Below are 22,819 nucleotides of genomic sequence, written 5' to 3'. Positions count from 1 at the left end.
GTAGGTGTGTGCATGCATGTTTATATTTGTGATATAGGTTAATGAATGTTGCGTCAGACAATTGGAGGCTACCTTTTGTGTGGTACAACTCCAAGAGTAGCACTTTATCACTTTTTAGCACTTTAATTTCTTTTTTGCACATTTTTTATAGGTGACATTATTATAGCTTATCATGTTTTATTTTTATCTTATCAGGATGTTTCTATATGTATCTTGTGCCCTTTCCTGTTGCTATGAATTCCTCTCTGGCCTACTAGAGACTACAGATGAATGTTAGCAGTATGGCTAACTCTGTTATAATTACATTGATGTAAAATAAATAAATAAATAGATAAAAACTGATTTAGCTTCAAAGCAAGCCCTTTGTTTGAATTTAGTGGAGTCAAAATGATACTGTTTGTCTTTTTTGGGTGCCATTAAAATTTTACTGATATGCACCAACTGTTTATGTGATGCTATATCTCTTGCATGTGGAAACCTACCCAGAAATAAACCTGTTTCCATTTCCGACAAAGACTTTGGGTTTTATTTGACAGAGTTAGAAGACTTTGGAAATACTGCTGTGAATGCATAGTTTTCATTAAGACATGACTTTGTGATGGCTGACACTCCTATTCAGCAGAGTACAGGCTGAAGTGACAAATAGATGTGGTGTTCTGTTCCACTTGATTCAGTGATAGACGTTGCCTCTCAGCCAAATCAAGCTGGCTTTTAATGTAACTGGATAGCGGTGACACCCACTGGGACTTAACCATGTGTGCTGCCAGTCACACTGTGAGTGTGTGTGACCCCTTGACCATGACGCCCATTCATTAATTGTCATATAACAAGCCCACACCTCCGCGTCTCTCTTTGCAGGGCTCATCCAACACCACAGATCATCTTTCCACTGACCCCAAAACAACAACAAGCCCTCAGCTGCTGTTTGGCCTTTCCCCAGGCCAGCTCCTCTCAGTTAGTTCAGCCACAGGCAAGGCCACACAACCGGCAGGCTGTTTTTGTTGACTCACCCTTTTGCCCTCTTTGCCTGGTTCCCCTGGCTGACCTGGCACTCCAGCAGATCCCTGGGGAAGGACAAGTTTTAGACTGAGCTGAGTTCTACATTTCAAACTGACTGGCTCCATGTTCATTATTCTCAGAAAGATGCTTCAACATATTCTCAGCAGAATCCTGAATAACCTGTTAGTGTTCTGGTGTAGGTACAGGAGGGAACCAGGGACACAGTTTGTTTTTCTTATTTTGGGGGGTTGAAGGTCTGTCCTTTATTCAGGATTATTTTTATTTTTTGGCCCGTTGTAAAGACTTCAATGACACTTATCCCCCTGGATTAAACAAGGACTAAAATTTATAAAAGAGTATAAACAAAAGAAAAGAAATTTGACTGTTTAAATCTGTTAAATATGATTCAAAGCCAGAATTTTTGAAGATATGCTGTGTTTTTATTTCACTTAACATCTTTATTCAACGAAAAAAATATTATTTTAATAGCTAATTATGTCATTACTAATTCAAGAGTACAAAGTCTTCATTTTAACATCTTAGATTTCTATTTTGTTTTCTTTTTATTTATTTATTTATTTTTTAGAATTTTTCTCTTGGCATACTCACAAAAAAGTCAAAAATATAAAAAAAAACCCATCATAAATTTTACATTGAGAAAAAAATAAATAGATAAAATAAACAGGACTAATTTCAATAAGTGAATAGCCAGTGAAATATTTTCTTTCCATAGCCTTGTGACTTGTGCTTGGTAAAAACTTGCATTTAAAATTTAGGCTTCTAGTAAATCTAAAAATAAAAGTCAGAACCATGAAAAAAAAGGTCAGACCCAAAGACAATCTTTCCCAATTTTGGTAAAAGTGAAAAACCTAATAAGATAGCATACAGGGTTTTTTTCCCCCCTAAATTATTACATTTTCTTCAGGTAATTTATTACTTTATTCCCAAAATATAACACTTTAAATGTCCTTATATTGGACCTTTATCCCTATGACCATACAACTGTAACACCTCAATTTTATTCATATTCTTATTCATCTCTTATTTTGTCTTTCATTTAGGCCATAATCCACTATTAAACTTCTTGACTGTAGATTATTTTTCTGAATAATCCGACTTCAATCTCAGAATTCAATTTTTCTCTTAATTCTGAGATCAGTCAGAATTTTGAGTAGATAAAACAAGACTCCAAATGTTTCACCTCTTCCATAAGAAAATACCCTAAAAGTTGCATGACTACAAGAAAGAGGAAAATCTGCTCTTCTAACTTCCTTGCTTTCCTCCTAATAGGCAATTTGCAGCCTGAGTTGATCACAGCTTCATTCCATTATCCTACAGAATCTTCATAAGGAACTATTAGCGACTTAATCAAGGTGTATGCTGAGGTGTGATTTTGTTTTGAAGTTTTCTTGCAAGGTTATGCATATGGCGCCTCCATAATTGCTTGCTGAACCTGACAGTTTTTCTTGATTGCTTGAGAATATGTGCAAAAGATAAAGATGGGTACTAAACTTGAAGTGGGTAATTAATTACCTTCTCTCCTTTTTCACCCCGAGAGCCCTGTGAGAAGCAATTAAAGATTTATGTTTAAAGAAAACATCATTACAAGAAAGTGAAAGACGTGATATTTTCAGAAAATAATCATTTCTAAGTGTGAGTACCTGATCGCCCTTGAAGCAGTCTTTGTCAGCCTGGAAATAAAAGAAACAATAAAGCATGTCAGTCAACAGAACACGTCTTACAGTCATAAGAAAGCCACACAATTGGTCATGAGGTAACTATCCTTGACCGCTGTGACCCGGACAGAAGTTAAGACATCGCTGTTACAACTCCCCAGACACCCTGCCTGCTACTGTCAGCAAAGGGCAGACAGAGTCGTCTATCCACCAGGCCACAGAACGGACACAAGGCCACATAAAACATCTCAGCTTTCAAATACGAGCCCGGTAATTGGTGTCCTCTTTCAATCGGCATCCAAGAGTCAAACTCTGTTGACTTTTCTTAGAGACAGCTGCTGAAATGACCATTCACAACACATGTCCTGTGTGTCAGTCTGAGGATTATTGCAGGGATACACAAAACAAGAGAGAAAACAATCTAACAAGGAGGCTGAGATGGATGTAGTCGTGAAATGTGAGTGACAGCTCTGACCCGTGACACTCTGTAAATAAAACATGCTTCAGCCTGTGTGCATTGCTTTCACTAATAAATCAATTATTTACGCACAGTGGAAGATCTTTTGTTGGCTTGTGCACTTACAGGTCTGACCTTTGGTAACAAGGAACACAATGCAAATTCACCAGCAGCAGCAAGTCTACATTCACCAACCAATTTACTGGCAAAAGTTTGCCAACAACATGCTCCCTCACGAGGAAAAAAAGTCAATTCGATGAAGAATAAACATTAGGAAATAGCTTGCGGACAGCAGCAGTGATCTGTGGGTATTGCAGGCACTTTGGTGAATTAACTGGGGTGACCCAAAAGCAGCAGGGCACTGTTTTTGTATCCTCCAGAGCTGATTAAAACTGGCAGGCTGATCCCCTCATAATTAGCTAACCACCCTCAGTTTACCTTTAATCTCCAGCAGCCAACGCTTTGGCTACGATGCACAGAGTGTATAAGTGTTGATGTGTAGCTATGCAAGCATCTGTGTGTACATGCATCTTCTGTGTGCTGACATGTGTACCTTAAATCTGTGTGTGCACTGGAATGAGCACATTTGGGGGTTATGTACTGTATGAGGAGAGCGCGCTGCTGCAGCTAAGCCAATTTCAAGAACAAAATACACACAATGTAATGGTGTAGCTTTTCCCAGGTGCCTGTAACTGCAATAGTTCTGCAGGGACAACCTAATGAGTGTGAGTCCCACAAATGTAGGATACAGCCAGTGACTACCTGGCATCCTCCACCCCCTGCCCAAGCTTGAAAGCCTGTCTTCTTCTCTGCCTGGCTGCTCATCCCTATCCTTCCTGGCCCTGGCGAGGATGCCCGCTGAGCCCTGTCTATCTGCTCTGTGTTTGACCCACTCCCAGGCCATGGTAATGTGACACAGAAGCTGCTCACCTGAGTGCCTCGCTCTCCATCTCTGTGGGCCACATGTTTTCACACTTTGTGCAGCGCCTGCTCGGCCAAAAGGCTGTGATATTTACAAAAGCTCAGTCCTGCCATTTTAGGTCACACACTAGCAGAGGTGGAAAAGTATACACATTCTTTACTGAGGAAGAAGAGCAGATGCTTGTGTAAAAAAAGACTCCTGTGAGGACTTATTCATCTCAACCTCTCTCCTGAGCTGAAAGTGAAAAAGCACAGGCTTTGAAATGTACTCAGAAAAAGGTGTTTCTGTGAAAAACTAACTTAACCTCACATATACGGGGGAACTTTGAGCCATTAGCTCTCAGACTTTATCTAAAATAAAAAAAAGGATAAAGAACATTAAACCCTTACTGCCTGAATTTATTTAAAATTACATGAAATAAAAATTACGCAATTTAGCATTCTGACAGATAATAAATTAAGTGATTGTAAGTTTGAATGTAGCACATACAATAGTTATAAATAAGTTATATTATTTATATAGATACAATAAGCTCACTCTGACCAATTTATTGCAACATACTGCATACAACCATTGGTATACTAGAATATGAATCAATAAGCATTAGGGGGATACAAAGGTCATCTCAGCTGCATCAGACCTGACAGGGTTTGTCACAAATTCATAAAAACTATCATCAAGGGGTTGAATAAATGATAAATAATAATTTAAAAAATGGTGATTATTCATTGATTCTTCTAAATTGCTTTGGGGAAAATGGAAAGACTCATTTTTTTTAAGTGGTAAATAGAAGCAATGCTCTGGGCCAACTAGTTTCAAGATTATTTCTAGGATTGTGATTTTTCAAATATTCTAAAACTTGTTTCATAATAAAACACTAAATAGTTCATGTGATTATCATTATTATTTTTTCTTAATTATATTTGTTCAGATGTTTTGTGATTTAGCCACCAGGCAGGGGATGTAGGGCATCTGATGGTATTTTTTTTTGCCCTAAGATAATAATTAAAAAAAACTCCTTAATACCATGATAACATTCCCAAAAACAAATGAAAGCATTTCTTTTAGATTAATTTTATTTATTTATTTATTTATTTTATTTTATTTTATTTTATTTTATTTTATTTTATTTTATTTTATTTTATTTTATTTTTTATTTTTTTGGGGGGGTGCTTTTCTCGAATTATGCTTACAAGCTCCTCCTTCTTTTCACTCATTTCAACATGCTGACCCGTAAAAATGTTAGACAACACTCAGAAAATAGACGCGTAACATGTCAAAAGACATGAAGCCACACTTCTTGCCAAGCTGTAACCTCTTGCTGCCACAAATGAAGCTGATATTGAAGTCCCAAAAACTGCAGTACCTAAAGTGTCCACTTGAGGCTGGCACCAAATGTACCAGAAATCATATATACAACAGTTTAAAAAAAGATGATCCTTACGTAAGAAAAACTAAGCCAGACAAAAAAAATGTTTAAAGCCTTGTACAAAAATGAGTTTTGTCTAAAATAGCTAACTTTTCTAACAGCACACAATAATAATCCATTACTTCTGAAGGCGGGCACACTGTGGTTGTCAGCAGGGGCCTAAGATGCTGCCCCAACTCTGCCCTTTTTTCTCACACTACCTCCACAAAAGTTAGATAGAGTTCAGCATTTATTTATCACACGATGATAGTCTTCAAAACTCCACTTCAGAACCAGATGGATGATGACACAGAGATTACATTCAAGTATCATACAGTCTACACTCTTTGCATTTTAATGTCCACATGCCTGTGCTGGTAAAACATTCCTCCACTTCAATGTTTATATTTCTTTTTAACCAGACACAGCCCACATTCAACTTTGTTTTCATTTTCAAGATCAAAATCCAACAAACCTCGCTGCACTATGAGAGACCATCTTTCATCTGTGCCTGTTTACATCAGAGTAGTAGAGCATTATGGCAGGAGACGTTAACCAGAGCTGCGACCCAAGAGAGCAGTAACTGTGCTGCAGCTAAACAACATATGACCGGCATTTTTGGAGTGAAATGATAAAGGTATCCATTTTTAATTTTCACCAAATGGTAAAAGCTGATGGCAAGGGCACAGCATGCAATTAAAATACAGGATGTAAATAAATGGAATGAAGTTAGAAGCTGCTTAAAAAAGTCCACACTTCCTTTTAGTAGAAATGTCTAAAAGTTTAGCTCCTGTACCAAAATAAACACACTCTGACCATTAGTATTTAGTTTGAGTATCATAACCTCACACAAATGAGAAGAGCATGAACCAGTGTGAACTTACAGGCAGCCCTGGAGCTCCAGGCAGACCCATATCACCCTGTGAAGCAAGATAATAATTAATGAAAACTCCTCAAAACTTCTGCGAGTAACATGTTTAACTTCTTGTGAGCTCGGAGGTGCTACAGCTCCATTTTTACATCTTCTCAACTTTTGAACATCCCCCCCAAAGGCCATTGAATGTGTTTGTGATCAGATTAAAAGGTCAGGTGAGAAAAAAATCACTGTGCACAGAGGTATTATTCATATCTGTGCACTATTAAATTTGTATTTTCAGTGTATCTTAAAATGAAGCCCACCTGAAGACATGAACACAGTCAGACATCTGGCAACTGGCCTGATGCTATTAGAAATGACAGGCTTTAGAATCAACAAAGCTCAGTTACACCATGGAAAATGTCTGTACTGTTAAGATTGGACAGATAAGAGACTCTCTTAGGTGACTGTGACATACCGACAGTCACAAAAAGACTTATAAGGAAATTTGTTGATGTCTTTTGACGCCTGAAGAATCCAGAGAAGGCAAAGATCTCACAGGCTTTTTGCTGCCTCTCTTATTTTTTGTCTCTTTAGATAATACTCATGTATCACTGTCCAGTATTCTTGCAGCCTTTGTAAAGAAGAGAGGAGAAACAGTGGACTGAACCACATGAAACACTTTTATCAGATGTGGATGAAAGAAAAAAGTGCTTGTGGTTCAAATTCGTTTTGTTGTCTAAATGAATGTCACAGCTAAAATATGCCTGCTATGGGATATTCAGGCGACTCATTACTCTATGTTTCCAAATCTGCCTCCCTCTGTCAGTTTCAATACAAACAAACGTTCACTCCCCCCACCTCAGCCGCCCTCCCATCCGGAAAATAGGATAAAATACCCTGTGATGCTCTGTTGTCTTCACACAAACACAAAGACCTCATTATAACTTCAAGGCTGGCAGACAGAGCATTGCACCTACAATTATTTGGTGAGTTCTTCCAAAAGACAACAACACACATACACACACGCACACACACACAAAGGCTCCATACAGCAGGAAATATAAAAGAGCACGATACAGCAACTAATTACAGGGAAACATTTCATCTCATACATGGAAAATAATCCCACTGTGGGATGAAAAGAGGAGAGAACTTTAAAAAGACCAACATTTTCTGCATCGTAACGGAGTTAATCTAATTCATGTCAGCAATGCAGAGAACAGACTCTAAAGAGGCTGCAGATAACAACAAGCATCAAACGCTGCGGCATTTTCAGGACAGTGAAACCAGTCAGACTGACTGTACTGGATCTACCCCTTGAGCTACTGCCTGTTATATACATTTCTGCCATGTAAAGAAATATATATAGGGACACCAGATACATAATAAAAAAGTCAGAATGATGAGATAAAATGTCAAAATCATGAGATGCTACGTTAAAAATGTGAGGTACTAATTAGGGAAAAAACAAGACTCTTAGTCCAAATTATGAGATGGAAAGCTGAAATTACAAGAAGAAAAGTGAAATTATGAGACACTGAGACATGATTAAGAGATAATGTGCAAAAAATGGAGATAACTTACAAAGTACTAAGTTATTATTAAAAGATCTAAAGGTGACATTATGAACTACAAAGTCACATTCATCATACAAAAGGTTTATCTGAAAGTCAGTCATAATTAAAAGATAGTTCAATTTATGAGATATGAGTTCAAATTCATAGGATAAAACATTGAAGTCAAAAGATACTTAACAAAAAACACAAGATTCTTTGTCATAATTATGAGATACTAAATATCTAAGTATGAGATACTACACAATTTTCTCCTGGGGTCAATAAAGTCGTATCTAATTTTATTTTACTTTAATTATTTAGGTAAATAGGCAAAATTTTGAGATACATAACTAAATCGATAACTATGGGATTAAAGTTAAAAGAGATAAAAGTTTAAAATGTGAGGTATTAATACAAAAAATAGATTTTTAAGCTTAATTATGAGATACAAAGTTGAAATTTTGAAGCAAAGGTGAAGATGCTGAGTTATAACTATAAGTTAATCTTGAGTTTCTTGTACACTGTGTTGCAGTGTCAGTGTTGCCTTTGCTTTCTGTTGCTGATCTAACCATGCAGAGGTTGTACACTACAGAATAAGGTTTCCTTCTTCTGGTGACTATAGTATTTTTAAGATGTTAGAAAAACTTGTATATTTTTTTATCACATTTTTGCAGCTTCATAAACTTCAGTCTCTCTTTGAGGTGCTTTCACAGCACCATTAGCTTTAGAAACTCTGATTTAGCATACAAGAGATGAAATGTTTTTGAATATAGTGAGCCCCTGATTTTTTCTACAGATGTATGTAATGGTATGCAATCCACATTTTTGCTGTAGGCTTTGGTCTGCAGATGAAAAATGCTTAGAGAGGGGAAGATAAAGGGGTTTGTGCGGGTATGTTCATTACAAAAGCTATTCCCATGAATATACAAATACTCTACAGATACACTGGGCAGGATATTTTCTCTCAGCCAGGATAAAACCTGCTCTGTATGACCATCCCTAAGGTCTCCCCAAGTTATGATAGTAATAACAGCGTTTTTTTAGCTGGCCATGTTTGGAGTAGCAATCATAGATGCACTTCAAACAGTTGGCCAAACGCATTTATGAGATTCAGGTTTCAGCTCATGACAGTCACACAGATTCCCTCAAGGATCTGTTTTCACTGCAAAAAAAAGAAAACAATGATAGTGTTCTTCTTTCCATCCACACTCACTTTGCTTCCTTTAGGACCGACTGGACCAACCGGCCCTGGGTCACCTTTCACACCCTGGGAACAAAAAAATACACAATGTGTTGAGGTATAGTTCCTTCAGAGAGGATGACGAAAAAAAGAAACCAACATGTGTTACTGTACGTCAGTGTGTTGACACTCAGTATTATCTCATGCAGGTCAGGTGTGAGCTTCTCATGCCTGTCACAACCTGTCAATCGGAGCGCAGCAGATAATGTCAATCATTAGACAAATTTAAGCTGAGAGATTCACAATCAGCTGCTTACACAGTCCCTCCCCTACCACACTCGCTTGGCTTCCCTCTTTGCATTTAAGCTTAGCAAAGGCTGTCATTGTCACTGTTTTTAGACCTTGAAGCACGCGACCTGCGGGTGGAATCGAACAACGTAAGCTGTGGGCAAAGTCAAGCCTGGCGGTGGTGAAATGTGAAAGGAGAAGGACAGCCGAGATAAAGAATGATCGCTGATGAATGTGGCCTGACACATATTGACAGGCTAAATTTGCAGTAAGTCTTGTTAGGTGTGACACATTTGGGCCAGTAGCAGCAAGTCTTTAAAACAGGTTAGAGGGGAAGAGGAAAAATGAGGCGCGTGAGCCGTCTGTAAAATGACTCAGAAATGCAATCATTTGTCATGGTTAAATTTAGAGTTAGAAGGGCTATTAATAGTGAATTATATATCTGCAGAAGATGATTACCTACCTTTATCACATTAAGTCTGACTGCACTAGAGACATGACTAATTCATTGCCTTCTCTCTGCAAGCCCCACACTGAACATTTAGCAAACAGAGGCCATGAATAGTGGTGTAAAATAATTGCTTCTGTGCTAATGGCAGCTAATGCAGCTATAAGTTGCACTCAATGCGACATGATTGTGCTGGTTTGCATCACGCTTTAAAAGTCCCCTGCCCCCGGACAGCGTCAATAACAGGGCAGCTGTGTCATAGCAGCACACGAGAGCCCAATACTTTATTTTAAATGACAGGCTAAACACATTAGTGGGACAATCTGACACAAGGGGATCCAGAGACGGTTATTACCAGAGCTGTGGCCGAAATGAAGAAGCATGAGAGCGAAAGGCTCATGTGACAACCAGGATGTAAACAACTTCAGGTCCTTTCTTCAAGATTAATCTTGTGGGAAAAGTTCCATTATTTATGTCATGAAGACGTTTTATCACATTTTGACATTGAAAAGGTTTTTTTACTCTGAACATGTCCTCTTGTAAAGATCCTTCACTGCCACTGTGAGCTTTTGGGCAACACAGGGAAGATGTTTGATCTAATACAGCTTATTGTTGGAGACTTAAAGGAGATGTAAATCACACGCTTTATAAAATAAAGACGTTGCAGTGATTCAAAGATGGTGGTCGAAACACTGGGGATTTGAGCTGACTTCTGTCTGGTTACACAAGCAGCAAAGCCCAGTCACCGGGTAAACAGCTACAATGTGGCCATATGTCATTCAAACAAGCCAATCTGTGTATCTCTAAGCCTCAAAGTCACCTGAAGCAGCAAGTCTTGTCATCAAAACTTAGTCTTAACAGTCCCAAGAGAAAATATCTGTCAAAAAAACACTTGATGATAGTGGTGGTTTAAATGAATTATATATTAGTGCTAGTACATCCTTATGTATGAACATAAACCTGCAGCCTACAATAAACTGAATTTAAATTGTCTTAATTGCTGAGAGGTTGAGGAGTGAGCTGAAAGTTAAACCCACTCCTCGAGGAAATCTTAGAGAGGGGGTATTGTGCTGTTTTTTTTTTTTGTTTTTTTTTTACTTTAGCTTTACATGATTTACAGTTTAAAATGTCCCCTTTGCCCATATACTAGTGTCATAGACAACTTGTGTCCAAAATGCTTCTGTCTTTTTTAGAGTCCCCTTTCCCTCTGATTGTCCAGTCTACATTTTTAAAGTCTCATTTAGCAGACGCTTTTGTCTAACGCAAGGTACAACACAAGCAAGAATTTAGACAGTCCTATATGATAGGGATATGAAATAAAATTGTTATACGTTACATCGTGATTTTTTGATTGGCAATATCAAAGTTGTGATTCTTGAAACAAATAAAAAATTTTTTAAAAGTTCAAATTCTTCATTTCACCCTTTCTTTATAAATTGGATTGGAAAAAAGTTACCACTTTTCTCCAGCAGAGAATGAAAAGTTTCTCTCCGACTCATGTGATGTGCATTTTATGAGAAAATTATGGCTTCTGATATAGTCTGTAGACATTATTATCATCATTTAACTTTTTCGCACGGTCTGGTGTTCAAAAGGCAAACTAAAAAATGCCAAAAATCGTATCTATCGAAGTATTGCTATTCAAATTGAATTGGCAACCCAAAAATTGTATCTATCTAATGAATTGAATCGTGAGAAATGCATATCGTCCCAGCCCTACTGCATGGTGACCTCATTATTTTAGCAAGTCTCGAGAAAACCTGGTGCTATTTTTCACAAAGGAGCCTTTTGATCAGTTTGCAGACAGATTTAGGGATTTGTACAATGTATGAATCTGTATTGTAGAGATTTGAAAATCAGGATACAGCACTCTATAGCTGCTGAACCCTAAAAGCAGTTGTTCTAATCTATAAAATGCTCCAGTTTTACATCATTGTTGCAGAAAATACTCCACCCTGACTGTGCGCCCTGCAAAAACATCACAGTTTGTTAACAGCATGTTCGACCCCAGGCTGAAGAAGGCATTTGTATTGAGCTGATTGGTGAGTTGTTTTGAAGCTCATCCAATCAGATAGTTATTTATTCACTCAGGGTTTACCGAATCGCTCATCCTGTTTTACTGTAAAGCTCGGCTTTCCATCAACGCTGGATAATCTGTGTGCAGAATAAAATGTTTTCTGATGGTAAATATTGTAATTATCACCACAAACAAACCGCTCTGCATAAAAAGATTTGGTATTTATCAAGCTTCCAAAATGTGTACGATGCAGTCTCTCCACTAAATCTGAGCCTCTTTCTCTCATGTGTGCCTGTGGTTGTTAATTTAACATGACCAAACATTCTTTGGCTGAGAAAATAAAAAGTTTCTTTGATTAAAGTTTGTCTGTGTGATTATTCAGAGGATTTCAGTGTTGTCAGTGTCAGGACCTGTTGGTGCGGCACAGCATCTGGATGCGTCTGAAGCTATGTACAAAACAAGAAAGCAGCATAATTAAAAGTGAGTGCTGAATATGTTTGGCTGAGGTTTTTTTTGGCAGTCCTGATATTTTTTGCATGAAATCTAACTTTGGGCACAGATGGAATATTCACAATTAACCAGTTTTTGCTCAGCCAGGCTGCTTTTTCCCACATTTTGTTACTTTGCTTTTTAAATTAAAAGTGTTCACAATGATTTGTGATAATTAGTTTTCTGTTGCACACAGGAGCTCTTCGGAATTTGTATCAGACTTTAATTCAAGGTAACAGATATGATTTTACTGTCTTTTTGAGAATATTTGGTATAGAAAAAGAAAATTTTGGGTTTTATTTATTAGGTCCTCTACTTCAACTGTAAAACCTTAATTTTTAACTAAAATGAAAATAGAGTCATACTCTCAAATATCCTTTCAAGGAGAGCAATAATTCTTTGTATAAATGACAGTTTTATTGAACAGATATTTTGGTTCCAAACCTCATGGCAGATCTTTCATTTGCTAAAACTTTATTAGTGAAAAATTTTAACAATATTAACAGTTTATAGTATTTTTTTTTTTTTTTAGCTGTAAGACCTTTCCTTCCATCTTCTTCTTCTCCTTCTCAAGATCCCCACTTATGAAGACACTTTCAAAACATGTTGATTTAATGAAACAGAAAGAGCAGCAAAATGTCAATTTTTTTCTTATTCTATAAGAAGTTAAACACTGTAAGTTGACATCTGTTGAAGCAAAGAACAAAGAATCAAACTAAACCCGAGAAATGTTGGTGTGCTTGTCAAAAACTACACAGACTGTACTTCTTAAGTGTTTTACTCGTCCTCTGATGACTTGAAGCACGTTTATAAGACTCGTCACGTTCATACACTGATGGCAGAGGATGCTCTGTGATGCTGTGTGTACATTCACACACAACAGGCTGTGTCTCCAGGTGCTCTTTGAAGATTTAGTGTATTGTGTGCGTGGACTGCAGGAGCTTGGTATGAACTGGAAACTGAGCAACTGAGCCACTAAGCCACAAGCCCATTGACCCCTTCACCACCACTAACATTCCGAAAAACAGATAAAATGTTTGTATTCCTAAACAAGAATACACAATCTCACCATTAAGCAATTTTCACTCAATCTGACTTCTTTCTCTACATTTGTGTCTTTGCTTCTTGAGATATTGAAAGCCAAAAATGACAACTGAATTACTTGTAACAGCAAAAAAGGAATTTGTCAATGGGGTAAGAAAAATATGCCTAGTAATTTTTTGGAAATAAGAATAATGTCTCAATACAAGGTACTACATTTTCTCCCCCATTTTTTCTTCTTTTCCTTCCATGAAAATCAGGCATCAATTTTGTCTTTTAATATCCTGAAATAAGACCCTTTTTTTAGGAATTGTTAGGTAGATGTGGCTCATATGAAGTTTAAAAAGGTATAGATAAGACAAATTCTTTCTTAGATTGTAGTTTTTGGTAGTTAAAACCTGTTTGTTATGCCACAAACGTATCGAACTAAGATGCAGACTGGTGTTGTGCACAGAAGACAAAAAAAAATATCTCATAAGTTCAGAAACTGAAAATTAGACAAGAGATCTATGAAAGTAGAAAAAGGAGTGAAAACATTGCTTTGTTATTTTAAAGCTTATCGTACCTATGAAAAAATGTATACCGGTTTTAAACGACTACTTGACGTGGATAGTTCAACAAGAGCTTGTTCAGTTGACTATAAAGTCTTACTTCTGATGATAATCTGAAACTCAGTGTTGAAAACTTTTCTGCTAACCAGCTTTAAATTATTCAGTAATGATGAAAACAAAAAGATCCAAACTCATTTGATGGTTCCTTAAGGGAACACAGAACGTGAAGATGCTACCCCTCTGTCTAATGGACTCAGCCATCAGCCCACAGGCCCCATTCAGGTGCCCAGTGACACAGAGGGGTATGAAGACTACAGGGGCTGGGGTACATTGTTAGCTTTTATTACACACTCTGGGCTTTGTTGCATTTACCAGGAAGGATAAAGCTGGGAGAAAGAGGCTGAGAACAGGCTCGTGCCGGCTGTGAGGCTGTCGTTCCTGCAGCACGAGGTCAGAACACTGTGGGGAGCTGTGTACACTCGCCTGCTAATTACACACACCACTGTGTCTCGTCACTCCTGCAGTGGTGGGGCCACAAGACAATCTGGCAACTCCCCAGCACAGGAGGACCAAGGCAAGCAAATAAACTGAGCCAGAGGAGCGGGGATGTACAAATGCAGTCTAATTAGGTTTACTTATACCTTTTACCGAGCAGAGCAGTTGCAGGTCACTGCCCCCGTCTGACAAGAGGTAGAATGATTGCAGGTTTTAGTTACTGAGCACAATTTAATCATCACCAAACTGGGTTCGGCCTACTGGGGCGAGACTGAATTAAAATTATAGATGTATTAAGCATTCAGAAGATTCTGGTGGAGAAATGCTGTAATGCTGAATGACAGGCCTTTAAAGCTCTGCGGAATAGGATCTCTGAGTAACATAGATATCTTGAGGGCCGGCCTACAAATGCCAGGGAGGTTACAGCAGGAAATGCCTTTTGTGACTTTCCATCTGCTCAGCGATACACCAGTACATACAGTGTGGAATAAGACTTATGGCATTAACACTGAGAGCTGGAAAAGGTAGCTTATTACCATGTCTGTCACTCTCAGTGTTGTAACCAAGGGAGGCCAAACAAACGGCCATGGAGGGAGGATATCAGAGTACGGCACACTGTCAGAGATCTCCTCGTGCACTCCATATCATGTTCTATCAGTGTTGCTTGACTTCTTTCTCTACGACACTCCACTCACTTCAATGAACATCACGTATCCATAAATGTAACTTGGATTACCCACAAGATAGCACGCCGTGCACTCTTTCTGTCCCGCAGGACGTGTATCTGCAAAACGATACCAGATCACATGCTCATAGATAGAATTCTGGCGTCTCAGGTGTCTACTCAAGCCTTAAATAACACACTGGCTTTAAAAATGGAATATGAGCTAATTGCAGTAAAGGGACCAGTCGGGTAATACATTCTGGTAGTCACAGTAAATGGGTTCACTGAATTTATCAAGCAGGTTTCATTATTGTTACAAAAATATGTATTTTATTATCAAACTTGAAATTGTATTTCCTTTCCCTTATTTTGGTTCTCTTCTTGTTTTTACTTGTATTCATATTATCAGTATCTTATTCATTTTAACTCTTTTATTGGCCTAGTAATTTTATTTCCTTGTTCTTTTATCTGACTGCTGTATTTATAATTATCATTATTAGTAGTAGTCACAGTTTGGACAAACATCATTATTGCTATTATATCTTTTTTATTATTATCATCATTTGAATCTCTTCTCCTGCTGTTTGTGTTCTTTTGTTTGATCTTACGATGTGCATCTAAGTCAGTACCCCTTGATTAGGTTATCATGTTAGATTGTTTAATTTTTAGTTGGAACATCAGTTGTTAAGCTCCTTGTCTTCGTTTTTCTTTCCCAGGATTTTTCTGTTTGGGTTTGGAAATTGTGGCTACGAGTCCATTTTCATACAGCCCCCAGCTTTCATCTTAAAATGTATTAATTATGACTCTGAAGTGAATCGTGTTCTGCATTATGAGTACACTTAAATTTTCTGTCAGAGTGTATTTAGTAACAACTCAGAAAACTACATTTGGACTGTGGATAGACTATTTATATAAAGCTAAAGCTTTGTACATCCTGCAGAAACTAAACGACTCTTATAGTTGATGTCTTTAAAAGAAAAAGTGCAGCACAGGCAAAAGAATGGTGCACAAGAAATCAGAAATATTTGGCTTGCTGATGTTTACGCAGCAGAAGTCTGACCACTTATCGTCTGGCATTGAGAGACACTTCAGGGACAGGTGAGGTTGGATTTCATCTTTCTATAATGATGGCACAAACCCTCAAATTTCTTCCTTTTAATTCTGCTACACAGATAAAAGGGGGGGCCTTTCAACCACACCACTTACTGAATTCCTGAACCTCTGCTTGCAGCATATTTTAATGGCAGTTAAAGTAGTCGAGACAAAAGCTGTGAATACCCGTCAAATTTACCTGGAGTTTCTCGAGACCACCAACTGTAACAAATGACACTGCTGGTGGTCCAAAAAGAAAACAGAATTTGCAGCTGTAGAGAACGGCTCCCAAGAGACATCAAACATCTGCAACAGCTGCAATCTTTCTTCTATGGGATAATGTATAGTGAGAAAGTGGTGATCCTAATTAGCAAGATAGGCAGCACTTAAATACAGAGTCACCAACCAGTCATAAATACAAGTGGATATAAGACAGTGATTTTAATATAATTTGCATGGTTAAACATTAAGAACTACTTAACTTTATTGTGCAATCTTAACCAATCAGAATAAAGTATTTAACACAGACAGTTGATTTCTAAGGTGTTAAACTCAAATAAGCAGAGGTATAAAAATAAAACTGAATATTAGAGGACTTTAACATGATTTCATGATCTACTTTCACTGCTATTTAAGTTTCAGAGGCCTAAAAGTCTGCATATCCACATCCAGTCCCAGAAGATCCTCTGTCTAGGTCATTGAAATTACCTCTTCTGGACTTATCCTCCCTAGGAACTTATTACTGCAGGTGATTAACTGGGAACACTGGTCGTCTTATTGCGGTCGTATTTCATTGATGAGACTCAACACCATCCGCCCACTTATAGAGGCACTGGGGACACTGGTTTTAACCCATTAATCCAGTCACTGGTCTGTTCTGTGATGAGACATGGAGCTAGGTTAACCATATCTTTTATTCCAGAGTCCTGTCTTCATATTAATCTCAATCAAACACAAGGGTTGGGTCGTAAAATCAAATAAATCACAGAAAACAGCACAACTGCAGGAAGGATTTCTAATGAACATCCCATCACGCTTTGATTTATACTGTAATTTCATGGATAAGGGGGCCGGATCCAACATTTTCCTGGCTTTCAAGGGTACATGCAAGGAAAATGTGATACAATGTATTAACTGTGATAAATTGCCATGACTTGGCATGAGCTAAAAGAAAATGAAGGTAGGTATGTCTGTATGTTAGTGTTTTAATTCTAAATGAATCTCATGGCTACTTGCATGAACAAAGAGTTTATTGGAGACATATCAAACAGAAATCACTTTTCTCCACAGGGTGTTTCAGTCTACCAGGTTTTTGTTTTTCATCTGACCAAATCCAATGTTTGAGCCACAGCTGCGTAATATTTGTACAGCACACAAACAATAAAAGCAGCAGCCAGATAGTTTCCTGATCTTTGGAGGGAGCAAAGACCAAAATCAGAGCTTAAAGTAGAGTGAGCTTTGGATTTATATTTATCCTGTAACCAGGCACACCATTTCAATCAATATTGATGCTTTTTTGACAGTTCATAAAATGTAGCATGTTTGGTGGATAGATTCAAAAGTAAAATTTTTAAGTGACCATACTGTTCCGTATCAGTTATTCTTCTTATCTGTCCTATTCATCTTATCCCATTATATACTTTATAATGGAGTTACTGTATTGTTTATTTTATCATATCACATTACATGGTATTGAAGTATTCTGTAAATAATATATTGGTGTCAAACTGAATCATGTCACACCACAATAAATTATGTTGTATTGTGTCATGTCATATCACACCATCATACAGTATCATACAGTATAATATCTCACGGTATTGTGCCAGGGTCAGACTGGCCCACTATAGATCATGACCCATTATAGTAAAACAATGTAATATCAACCTTATCTGTTGGGTTTGATCTATAACCCTTGTAATTCTGCATACTTGTCTAAATTATTGTTTCCATGTCAGAGCAAATAAGGTTTGTGTCTCATTGTAGATTTTACCTGCTAACCTGTTTAGATGTGGCATCACAACACAGGCTGCTGCTATTCAAATCATATAAATACAACACCACACAATTCATAAACATGGATGGTGGTTAAGGAGCGATACTGTATTTTCTTTTCCATCTTGCCTTAGCTGTTTGTCCATCAGGAGTTTCTTTTTCATCCCGCGAGATTGTATGGATGGAAAAACGTACTAAGTTTGTCACGTGGCCGCATCAGACTGTAATGCTTTTCATTTTTTTAATCATTGCCTTTTCAGCACCACGATACTTCTTCTTACAGACTATATTCTTGTTTTTGTGCCATATCCAGCGTTACACTGGCCCTCGCAGCCACAAAACCAAGTGACCTACCTAGAATTGTCCAGATCCTCCTAATTTACCACTCCAGGCCTGTAATATACAGTATCCCAATGTACCATACCGTAACGTACCGTACCGTACCGTACCGTACCGTACCGTACCGCACCGCACCGTACCGTACCGTACCGTACCGTACCGTACCATATCGCATCAAATTATATCGGATCATATCAAATCAGATTATATCATATCCGATCAGACCCTGTTACACTGTTTTGTACAGTTAATTATTTAGATAATATGTGGCATCACAGAAGAATACAATTTCGTATGCCATCGTACAGTATCATACTCTGCCATAGTGTACAATATTTTATTGTAAAATAATGTATTTAATTATACAGTGTGTTATTTTACACTAAACTATTGTATTGCATCTAACCTTCAGTATAATATAATATAATATCATATCTTAATGTATCCTAACTAACCCTAATGTATCGTATGGTATTATATATTATTGTACTTAATTGTGTTTTACAGTATCAGATTGTACCATATCATGTTGTATACTACAGTTCTGTATCATATTGTATTCTACAGTATATCCTTCATACCTATCGAATCGCACAATATTGTATAATTTAATAATAATTAATTAATAATAATAATAATATTGTATCATGTTGTATCACATTATGTCAAATTATATGGCACTGCAATGTATCGTACAGTTTTACATTCTACTTTACCTTATTGTTACAGCTTATGGCTTCATAATGTACCATTTTGTATTGTATTGAAACATCATTTTGTATCAATTTAAATTGTGTATACACATAACATTCAAGCTTGTTTTTCTTCCTCCATATAAAAGTCTGTTCCCTTATTGGACTGAACTTTTAAAGCAACATCATTCCAAAAAGGAAAAAAAAATGCTTTAAAATCATTTTGATTCCTCTCTGATTTGGTGAATGGTGCCTCTTGTAGTCCCTCTTGCAGGCCTTCAAACAAACAGCATACGGCCTTCTGATTCATATGTTTTTCGCTTTTGATTTAACTAGAGTGTCTGCTTTTGTGTCAGGCAAGGCTAAACATGTTTCAGAGCCATCTATTGCTATTCTAAATGGGTGTCTTCAAAGCTCAACAAACAAGCCTGCTCCAAGCAATGTTTCACAAACACAGTCCCCATTCTTCAACTTTCCTTTGTTTCACATCAGTCAGAGAATGGGGCGCAACATAATAAATCCCTGGAGAGCCAACATGAGGAGCCAAGTGAGCGTGACCGTAGAAAGCCCAGCCACCCACATGGGACTCACAGCCATCACGAACAAGTCACCTCTCCTTATACCCATCTTGGAAAACATGTTTGTGTCCTAGACCTCTGTCTGTGCTGGACACAGAGAAGAAAAATTGGTATTGATCTTGTCATTGAAGAGTGAGCTTTAGATGTGGTTTATCAAATGTTGAGGGCTTTTCCTTCAGCTGCACCAAAATGAGGAAATGCACGGATGAGTTGAGGATTTGTCTGTTGTCCTTATTTCTGATCACGGACCGAATACTGTCACCATAATGAGAGTCTTCTATTTGGTGACTACGTTTTTCCACCTCAGCACAGGCCTTTCACACACACAAATACAGAAAGCACACAGGGCACAGGGGGCAGGACGGCCTCTGAGCTGACCCTCCGTCCAGCGCTGCCAACTTAGCAACTAGCTTCACTTCTCAAAAGCCCCCCTGCCACGAATCTAGAAACCGCTCACGAACAAAATGCCATTCTAACTTATTGGCGACAAAAACTCACTGCACTGATATGCAAATTAGCAAACGACATCAACTGGTGACTTCGAAGAAAGTTTTGAGCAGCTGCTTTTCTCCACACAGTCCCTGTCTCCAGAAAAGAAGCTCCCAGCTGTTTCCAGTTTGTGCACCATGAATGTCCAGTCAACTGAGCCCAGGGGGAACCAGTAAGCGGAGAGGGAAAAGAGAGGGAAGCTCACAGCTCTGTCACTCTTTCCTCTTGATTGCCGGAGCGCGAGAGTAGCAATCAATTGGAAAAAGATGTGATGTACACCCCCCGTCACGGTTTGTGTATAATATTATGACAACAAATCAGTCATTCCTTGATGAGGAGGGAGCTAATTTCCAGTTAGGTGGTCCCACTACTTCAAATTTGTATGTAAATAAACTTGATCATGTCTTTCAGATGCAAATGTGAGTGACGTAAACTGGCTTTTCAGGCTGCCAATTGCTACTTACGCTGGAACAAAGTGTGCAGCGCTGGCTGTGAGTAGTGTCCAACCTCACAATTTGTTCCTATGATTCTTTTGACTACTTTGCTAGAGTAACAACAAGCTCACTTCTACTTTACACACTTTATTCTTTGGGTTTAAATGAGGACAATTAAAGCAAATGGGTTTCATTACGAAGTGACAAGGGGAGCAGATCTTCATTATCTGACTAACTTCCTTTTTCCATATTTATGCAGAGCAAAACAACTCAAGAATGGCTGCACCATAAGCCAAACATTTATAATGGCTTTGTTGCAAAATGCAAACAAAGAATAAATTTCATTATTTAATGATTAATTAACTATCTCAAAAGTGCCTCTTTCTTGTAATCCCATGACACAGTTCACATGTTGCTGCACTGGACAGCAGCAGACACGCAGAAAATGCCCAAAAGAAGTCAGAGTAGAATATCAAACTATGCTAAAAACTTTTTTTATAACTCTAAGATTAATTTTTACATCTCATAACATCCCAACACAACCAGTTGTCATTTATCCTGAGTAACTTAGTTCCCTGAATGCTGACAGCTTTCCAAAGACTGCAGCATTAAAGGTTAAATTATCTGTTTTTATCTTTCAGAAAACTCATCATGCTTGTGTACTGTATGCACACTTACAGTGAAACAGTTTTTAATTTCAGGTATTTCTATTCAAGTACAGCTGCAGCTCAACAGTCTTCTGGCTCCACTCTTGGTTTTCTTTTCTGATTCCTCTCAGGCAGGGTGCAGATCCAGGGCCTGCAGAGCAGCTGATTTCTGTGGCAGCTGTTTGTCGACACAGAGAGCTGCTAGTGATGAAAAGGAGTCCCTTTATTAAGCCACTTTAAACTGACCATCTGCACGGCTCACATCTACTGAGACTGTGCCATAGAGGGCAAACAAATGCTGCACAACACGCTGCAGCTTTTGATTTAACTCTTTAAAACGAGTGCACTCATTAGCCTGGGGCTAAAACATGTTCTCCTCTGAGTTCAGAAAAGAAATCCCTCTCTAAAGCGTATGTTTTTGCAGAAATAATCATCTTCTAGAGCATCTTTTTACAAGACATACATTAGTTTCATCACCGCAGTCAGATTTAAAAGCATGCAGTAAAGTTTGACCTGGAATGACATTAGAAGAGCTGTACTGTAATTTGAAAAATTAGTTTAGTCCATTAGTATGCCAAGCCGATGGGAGCATACATATCAATTATTTTCACTGCAGAAGGACACTGCAGGCTAGAACACACTTAGATCTTCTCCAGATATGACAGGCACCTGAAAACAGGCACAGAAAACTGGTCCCGGCCTCCCCCTTCCCCCAGGGCATCACACAGAAAATGAAAAGCCTATAAGAATTGATTCCCTGACGAAACTAGATCTGGCTGATGTGCTATGTATGGAATCTATGTCTGCTGGAGATAGTACTACTTACCTTCTCCCCATCGATTCCCTTTTGCCCTTCTGATCCAAGTTCCCCCTGCAATCACAAGATTGAAAGTTAAAAGGTGAGGACAGGACTTTTGGAAAGTCCATACTTTAACATGACTGATACAAAAAAACTTTTTTTCACCATTTTCCTTATTATAGTTTCATCCCAACAGTACAACAAGGAACGTGAACACTCTGAAAACACTGTTTGCAGTGTTTTTTGTTTAATAGTTTCTCATCAGATATTAGTTACACAGGCTTAAGTTGTGTATCTCAAAGAGGATTACTCAATACTACAAGGGGTACCAAGTACAGCTGCAGGGATAACTTGTAATTCAATCAGCACAATGTGCCTTTTATAACAGCTGCTGTAAAAGTTTTAATAAATACATGTGATGTGAGCTTTATCTCCATTTTTTTAAGTTGTTATTAAAACCTTAAACTGTACTTAAAGAATTAAGGAGCAAAGGGATTTAAATGTTTCCTTATTCGAGACAAAAAGGGAACTTTAAGGACTTTCTTTCTATAGAAAGTGTGCTATGTCTCAAACGCCAGTGATATTAGTAGTCCAGTATAAGGTATAAAAAGAGGTGATCTATTGTTTTTCTAGAAGATATGTTAAGACAACCATGACAGAAGAAATCAGTCATAAATATCAATTTATACAAGTTTGGTACTGGT

At 37.9% G+C, this 22,819-nt stretch overlaps 1 protein-coding gene across 1 annotated transcript in view; it reads right to left on the bottom strand.

The window, feature by feature from the left end:
- The window catches only part of LOC141795517 (uncharacterized), a 161,148-nt gene that overhangs the window by 97,305 nt on the left and 41,024 nt on the right, over window positions 1-22,819 (bottom strand). The window contains exons 11-14 of the mRNA XM_074676421.1: window positions 22,143-22,187; window positions 2,661-2,690; window positions 2,533-2,559; window positions 1,011-1,064 (exon numbers count right to left, since the gene is read on the bottom strand). Of these exons, the coding sequence (XP_074532522.1) occupies window positions 1,011-1,064; window positions 2,533-2,559; window positions 2,661-2,690; window positions 22,143-22,187 (156 nt within the window). The remainder of the gene's footprint in view (window positions 1-1,010; window positions 1,065-2,532; window positions 2,560-2,660; window positions 2,691-22,142; window positions 22,188-22,819) is intronic.

This window comes from Halichoeres trimaculatus, unplaced genomic scaffold (genome assembly GCF_033239565.1).
Source record: "Halichoeres trimaculatus isolate MK-OKI-2021-1 unplaced genomic scaffold, fHalTri1.1 fHalTri1_scaffold_8, whole genome shotgun sequence".
NCBI classification, from domain to species: Eukaryota; Metazoa; Chordata; class Actinopteri; order Labriformes; family Labridae; genus Halichoeres; species Halichoeres trimaculatus.
Note: the sequence above shows the minus strand (reverse complement) of the source record. Positions and strands in the feature narration are given on the sequence as shown.